This window comes from Cynara cardunculus (genome assembly GCF_001531365.2).
Source record: "Cynara cardunculus var. scolymus isolate 2C chromosome LG 3, CcrdV1, whole genome shotgun sequence".
In the NCBI taxonomy this organism is placed as follows: domain Eukaryota; kingdom Viridiplantae; phylum Streptophyta; class Magnoliopsida; order Asterales; family Asteraceae; genus Cynara; species Cynara cardunculus.
The window spans coordinates 37,049,780-37,056,958 of NC_037530.1; the positions used below are offsets into that span (position 1 = coordinate 37,049,780).

Sequence of the window (7,179 nt, forward strand, 5' to 3'; positions counted from 1 at the left end):
ATTCCGTATATTTGTTTGTTATAGTCAGTTGGTACCATCATTTGAAAAAAATTCTAGGTCCGTCCCTGCCCCTAAATAAGTAAGGGAGTGTTTACTTGCTTCTTATTGGATAAGAGGCTCTTACCTTGATAAGATATAGTGTTTACTAACCACTTATTATAAAAAGAGGCACTGACCGTCCCTCTTACCAGATAACAATCGGTCAACAACTATTCCCATTCTTATCGTAGTAAGAGGATACGATCCTGATTTTTTTCCATTTTATCCTCCGATCCCCCTATTTCAATCGCATTCCTCATCATTTCAACATCAATCGTCCCTATTTCAAAAGCAATAGAGACTACAGAACTCATCTGTTTCAATCGCATTCCTCATCAATCTCGCATTCCTCAATTATGAAATATGTATTTTTGCATGTCAACAATTAATCATACATCATATATGGTAAATAGTTGCATTAGTTTAAACACTTCATCACATACAGGGTTATAATGGTCATTTTTTATTAGTCAGCACCAAATTTAGAATACTTGGTAAACCCTATTTTTTTACAAACAACACTTACTCCAGTAAAAGATAATTACTCTAATCAGACTTCTTATTTCAGACAGCGCTTACCAGCTATTGTTGGTAAACAACCTCCAAGTCCTGTTAGCCTAAGCAAAATGTTACTCCAAAATCTATAAAACAAAGATACATTCAGCCCTAATGAAACTAGAAAAAAAAAAAAAAAACTACAATAATAATGATCAAAATTCTGAATAAAAAACTCTTAATTATATTATTAAATATATCATTCATTCACAAAAATATTCTCTCTTTAAAAATTTAACTTTAAAACTTTCAATTAGTAATATATTAAAAAATATTTCTCATGTAATCCCAAATTTCAAATTATTTTACACTCTATCTTCTACTTTGTCTATTTAAGAGTTCTCTAAAAATCTGTTAGAACAAAAAAAACATGTCCAAAATCTTCATTTTGTAGAATCTGTTTAAAATGCTCTTATCTTGAGCTTTGATGATTACCAGGTTTGAACACAATAAAGCTCATTTAACTTCACGAATCAAATTTCATACCACCAATGTTCGATTCAGATTGCTTGAAAGCTTGATATAATTTCAAGTCCAGTCAAACCGAACTCAGCTGAGCTATTCAATTATACACCCTTCCGAGTCAAACATGTCCATATATTTATAAATCATACAATTAAAATATAAAATTATCTCACTCAAGCCAACATATAAGTTAATCAGTCTCGAGTTCGAGCCCATAAACGAACTTAAGCTTGAAGTTCAGTATGATATATAAATCAAAAATTTTAAACAAGTATAAGCTCAACCTCGAACACTGGACCTCGAGATCGGGTGCTACTTTAAAAAAGTTATTCGAGCTCGTGCAGTCCAAAAACCTGCTACTCTACTCGACTTGGTTCCTTAACAACCCCAATCACCGCTATCACTGTCTACAACGCCTTCTCCAGCTTGTTCAAGTGAAAGGATATACAAAAACTGCTAGAAATGCGAATATATTTAAAATTGTAAAAAGCGACAGATATAACGAGACCGTAAAAGCATCTCATCCATACCTTTTGATCATTCTCACGACGTGCTCCTTAGTTCTCACTTGTTAGAAGCCTGTGTCTTTTGGCGATCTTCAACTGTTGCATGCTGTGTTCGGTCACCTTCTTGTGGATCGGAAACTTTAATGTTTCGTTGGTTTTTGGATTCGATCATAATTTCCTTAACGGTCTTTTCCAAGCTATTGAGTCTCTCTTTTACCTCCAGTAATTGTGGATTCGACTCTAGTGCTTCTCCTTCGGCCACCTTTATTTTCTTGGCTTCTTCAACACGTCTAGTCTCCAAATCCTGCCGTAGATTTTGATGGGTAAAACACGAAGATAGAAAATGAATAAATCGTCAATAAATGTAATAATTGATGGAGGGAGTTCAATTACTGCATCCATTTTCTTCATTTCATGACGAGCATACTGAGCGACCAAATACACAGCTGATGCAGGAAAAACAAGCTTTTAGATGCAATAGCAGAGATATTCACTCCCAACGTCCCAAAATAAATGTACACAACAACAAAAGCACACGGTTTTAGAAATATGTAGTTATTACACTTTTTGATATAATAAATGACAATTTTACCCTCAATAGATGAGCGTACACAATAAAAAAACACATGGTTTTAGAAATTTGTAATTATTACACTTTTTGATCAACTAAATGACAATTTTACCCTTAATAGATGAGGAAATAACGAATTTATCCATCGAATAATTAAGGGTAGAACCGAAAATAGGCACTTGCTTTTGAAAATGGACACTTATTTTGGGACGGAGTATTTTGAACTTAATGAGCTAAGAATATGTACCGAGAGAAGGCAAACAAACGAAGAAGAGCTGAACCAGATGAAAATCAAGCCTGAATGTCAAAGAGACACTAATAAGTATAGGTACAAATCAGTACAGAAAGATAAGACCAACGTTGTCCTTCTTCATCATCTAATAGCAGATGCTATGATGAAAATAATTCACATTCTACATCATAGAACGGTAATTTATATCACATTCATAACAAGATATTCCCCTTACATATGTCCCTGATGCATTTCTTTTGTTTGTTGACACACTCTCACATGTAGCTTGCTCGCTTGTTTCTTTTCAATTTTTTGTTTTGCAAGCCAAGGACTCTTCACGGGATAAGCCTCTCTACCCGGGTAGAGACAAAGTCCGCGTACATCCTACTCCTGCGCCCTACCTCTATGTGGGACTTACTGGGTTTGTTTGGTTTATTCGCAACTCTCTCGATGCCTGAGGAGTAGGAGATGTGCATATACTAGATGAAGACAAAACACTGGACTTGCTGCCTTAAAGTGAAGGGAAGTCAACAATTATTTAAGCCAAGTTCACGACACTTGCTGCCTCATGGGATTTCTAAATCTCGGGATTTCAATTCCAAACTTCCCTTTAAACCAAACGCGGGATTCATTGGAATACAATTACAAATCCCACCAAATCTTACAAACCAAACCGGCCCTAAGGGGAGTTTGGTTTAATGGAATTGTTTTGAGGGATTTGGATTCTGAAGGATTTTGAATATTTGATGTGTTTGGTTTGTAGGATTTAGAATTGAATTGAATTAAATTGTTACAAATAATTTATAAAAACAAATTATAGATAATTATAAAAATAATTAAATTACCTTTTTATTAATTGATTATTACAAAACAAGTGTTTTTAATATATTTTAAAACATTGTTATATACAAGTTCTACGAAATCCCATGAAATACCAACCCCGTGGGATTTCAAAATCCTATGTTTGTGAGATTTCAATTAAATCACGGGATTTCAAATCCATGAAATCCTTCAATCCGAACATGGGATTGGATTGGAATTCAACTCCAAATCCATTCCAATCCTACAAACCAAGCGGGCCCTAAGTGCATTCCTTACCGTAGAAGAAAAGATGGATGACTAAACTTTAAGTTATCAGATGGACTAAGTTGCAGTTAGCAATCTAACTATACTCAGTTCAGCTGTTAATTTGTTGCCAAATACATGCCCTAAACATTCTCCTCATGTTAGGAGGTATGTATCCATATGATGTATAAAATAAATATTTTGCCATCCAAGTTTATGTACTGTATTTATGGTGAAAGTCAAACTAGAAGGCCCATTAAGGACATTACAAAAGGAAACCAAATATATTAGAATTTGCATAACATGTTTGCAGACTGACTCTTAACCTTTGTGATTGCTATGCATAGACACTATTAGCTAGTTCTATGCTTCTAGCTTTGGTGTAGCAGCAAATGTTCTTTCGAGTAGGAGCAAAAGCCTAAACTCGGTTCTGATGTTGTTGTCTTTGGATAACACAACAAATATTTATATGCTATACATATATAGGAATAGTTAAGCAAACTACCAACGAGTAAGGGTGCCAAAAATGTGAAGGAATTATTATTACGGTGTCAGCGTTGATATATTCAACTGTGATCCAAATGTTTGACCAAAAGGCTAAACCAGCTTTGTGTAAGTGCTTTAGCGTATAGAAGTGAAAACAAACAAAATTACCCGAATTTCTTCTGTTTAGGGGGAGTGGTAAAGAGAATCTTGGCAGCAGTCATGAAATCAAGCTTATCCAGGTCTCGATACGAGTCATGGTGAGTCAATGACCCATATGTATTTTCTCCATTCTTGTTCGATTCAGTGGTGGGTTTGTTGTTCGTGGAGAAGCGGTTGCTGACTACAAGTCTGAATCTTCCAGACGTTCCAATCCGTATCCTTCCGCCAATCTTTCCCAACATCTTTTTTCAACGTAACAAAGGAAGAAAAAACAGAAGAGAGATTGAACCAGCAGATTCATGAATTCCTTCCATGTGCAACTCTTTTGTGCCTTAATGCAATGATCACCAATACCAAAGCAATTCCTTTGTTTGTTGCTTGAGCTCTGGCCAAAATTGCCACTGTTTCTCCTGATTTAACATAAATAGCAAGGTCAAAGATGTTTCTTATAAACAAGAAATGGCGGAAGTTAAAAAGGAAGTGGCACAACCTCTGAAATAAAGAATTTTGGTTCCAACTCTCTTATAACATGGATTACAAAAATGCAAGGAACCCCACTGTTCTTCTAATATGCTTCTAAAATTCATGATACACAATTATCTAAGTTGTGTAGGTATTCTCAATGTGCATTCAATTATTGCAGAAACTTTTTCACTCAATTTCTATTATAAGTGCTCTTAGTTTCCCAGGGATAGATAGTGTTTCATGTACTTCTATTACGAGAACTAGTGCAATTTCTTGTTTCTAGAAAGAATTCAAACACATGTAAAACAAAACAGAAAGTCTAGTGGCACTATTTTGTAGAATTGCATTCTGCAGAAAGAACCCACAACAGGACTCATATATATTCTGCAAAATTACATATCATATGAAACCAAAGACAAACTCAATGCAAATAGTTAACTAATACCTATGCGACTCAAGCTAACTAAATAAATTGATTCCTTCAAATTCAGGCATGAGATATATGCAGAGACTGATGTAATTACCTACTGTAAACAACAGATACCAATGCAAGTGCAACAACAGGTTCGAACAACCAGAAAGAACCCTGTTTGGGATGTTGAACAACAGCCTTTCTACACAAATCCACAGTAGAAAGAATGCCCTAAACAGTGCAGTTCTAAGGGTGCGTGCTTAAGCAGAATCTTCGCAATTGTTATGCGGCATTTTAGTGCCTAAATTCGTGCAAACATCATAAACGAATTCATCGATTTCACTCAACATTTACTAGAAATAAAACTAGCATTCAAGATATCAGAAGTGCAATCTGCTCATAAACGTACAACGGTTTCAATGTGAATACCAGTAGCCAATATCAGCAAAAGATAACAAAACAGCATACAAGATCGAGCCGTAACAAAACCGCACAGATTCGATTATAACACATTCGCTTCCCATTTTGTATGTTCTTTCCCTTCTAGGTATTGGCTTTTCCTCTACCATGATCTCGCAGAAAAGCCGCATATAAAACAACGAGTTGATAGAAAGCTTACTAGAATTCTGTGACGAATTCAGCAGGAGCAGGACGACGAGCGGCGGACTAGCGGCGGCGACTGACGGAGCAGCGGTGCAGGCAGGCGACGAGCAACGGAGGAGATCTCAATTTTCTTTTGGTTGCTTCTTCGAAAAAAGAGGGGTTTACGGTAAAATGTAGACTAAACTACGATTTTAGTCCGTCGTCTACCAAAGGTTTCTATTTTTCGTACATATGATTTAGAAATTACGTTTAAGTCCTTATGATTTTCATTTTTTTTTTCTTTTTTCGTCCTTGGGTTAACGTCCGTCAGAAGGCTGTTAAACCAAGCACCACCAAAATTACAATAAGACCCTTGAGCAAATGGTTATATAACAAACAAACCCTCCTCCTTTTACATTTTATAAAATGACTACAAATCCTTTGAAACCATTTGCATGGTTCAATTTTAATTTGGAATTTACAATTTACACTCATATAAATAATCCTTTTTTTAGCTTTTTCATTTTATATCATTATTAATATATTTTTAACTGAAATTAATTGATAAAAGAAAAAGAAATATAAATGGTTGAATATGATTGGTCCATGTGAGTTTGTCTAGTTTGTTTAAATTGATGAGTTTGTAATTGAAATATGTTATATATATATATATATAGATATATATATATATATAGGGTATATTTCTTTTACAACCTTATGCATTTGTACAACCTTTGCAACCCAATTAATTGATATATTTATAGAAATGATTGGAGTTCATTTATTATGATTTAAATATTTATGGAATATGAATAGAGTTTATTAATTATGATTAATATTTTATATTAGGAAACAATTAATTGATTAAAAATTGAATGGTTGAAATGAGGGTTGTATAGGATGTAGGAATGGCAAAGGGTGTAGAATAACATCCCTCTCTCTCTCTCTCTCTATATATATATATATATATATATTATAGGATTGGATTGATATGGACCAACTTATTTTCGTGAGATATGTGAGACCATTTTTTTATACTTGAAACTTCACAGAAAAATGCTGTAAAGGTTAAAAAAAAAAACCAAACATTCATAACAAAAACATTGTGAAGGTTACCTTCATAGCTTTTTGATGTTAAGTTTCAAGTAGGGTCAAGTTCAAATGTTAACCAAAGTTTTTGTGTTAACTTTGTTAACCGATCTTGACCATTCAATCTTTCAATAAACGGTTGTGATTAATCATAATAAAAAATTATTTTTTTAATTTTAAAATTTCATAAAAATAAGTGAACAAAGTTGAAAAGGGTATTTAGGTAATTTTTTTTTGTAACTCCCATATCATTAATTGGGAGTTACAAAATCAAAAAATTCTATGATTTTTGTTAATATAAAACCATATGAACACAACTATATACATATGAACCATTGTGTCAAATACGAACAAAAAATCGACATATATATGAACTTTGGCTGCATATCATTTATGAACACAATATGAACATAATAAGAATAACTGCTATACGAAAGGAAATAAATAAAAAAACATGTATGAACACGATATGAACAGCTTGTGAACAATAGTTCCTTCATTATAAACATATTCAGGAGCGATCATTATACATGCATTACATCCACGCGGTTTA

At 33.8% G+C, this 7,179-nt stretch overlaps 1 protein-coding gene across 1 annotated transcript; it reads right to left on the reverse strand.

Annotated features, from left to right (window-relative positions):
* Nucleotides 1–1,130: 1,130 nt before the first annotated feature.
* On the reverse strand, nucleotides 1,131–5,653 carry LOC112509918. The gene is made up of 6 exons (XM_025115126.1): nucleotides 5,575–5,653; nucleotides 4,088–4,488; nucleotides 2,384–2,433; nucleotides 1,959–2,011; nucleotides 1,590–1,869; nucleotides 1,131–1,512 (listed from the first exon to the last, which is right to left on the reverse strand). Exons 2-5 carry the CDS (start codon nucleotides 4,318–4,320, stop codon nucleotides 1,624–1,626), a joined length of 582 nt encoding a protein of 193 aa, XP_024970894.1. The 5' UTR covers nucleotides 4,321–4,488; nucleotides 5,575–5,653; the 3' UTR covers nucleotides 1,131–1,512; nucleotides 1,590–1,623.
* Between the last annotated feature and the right edge of the window lie 1,526 nt (nucleotides 5,654–7,179).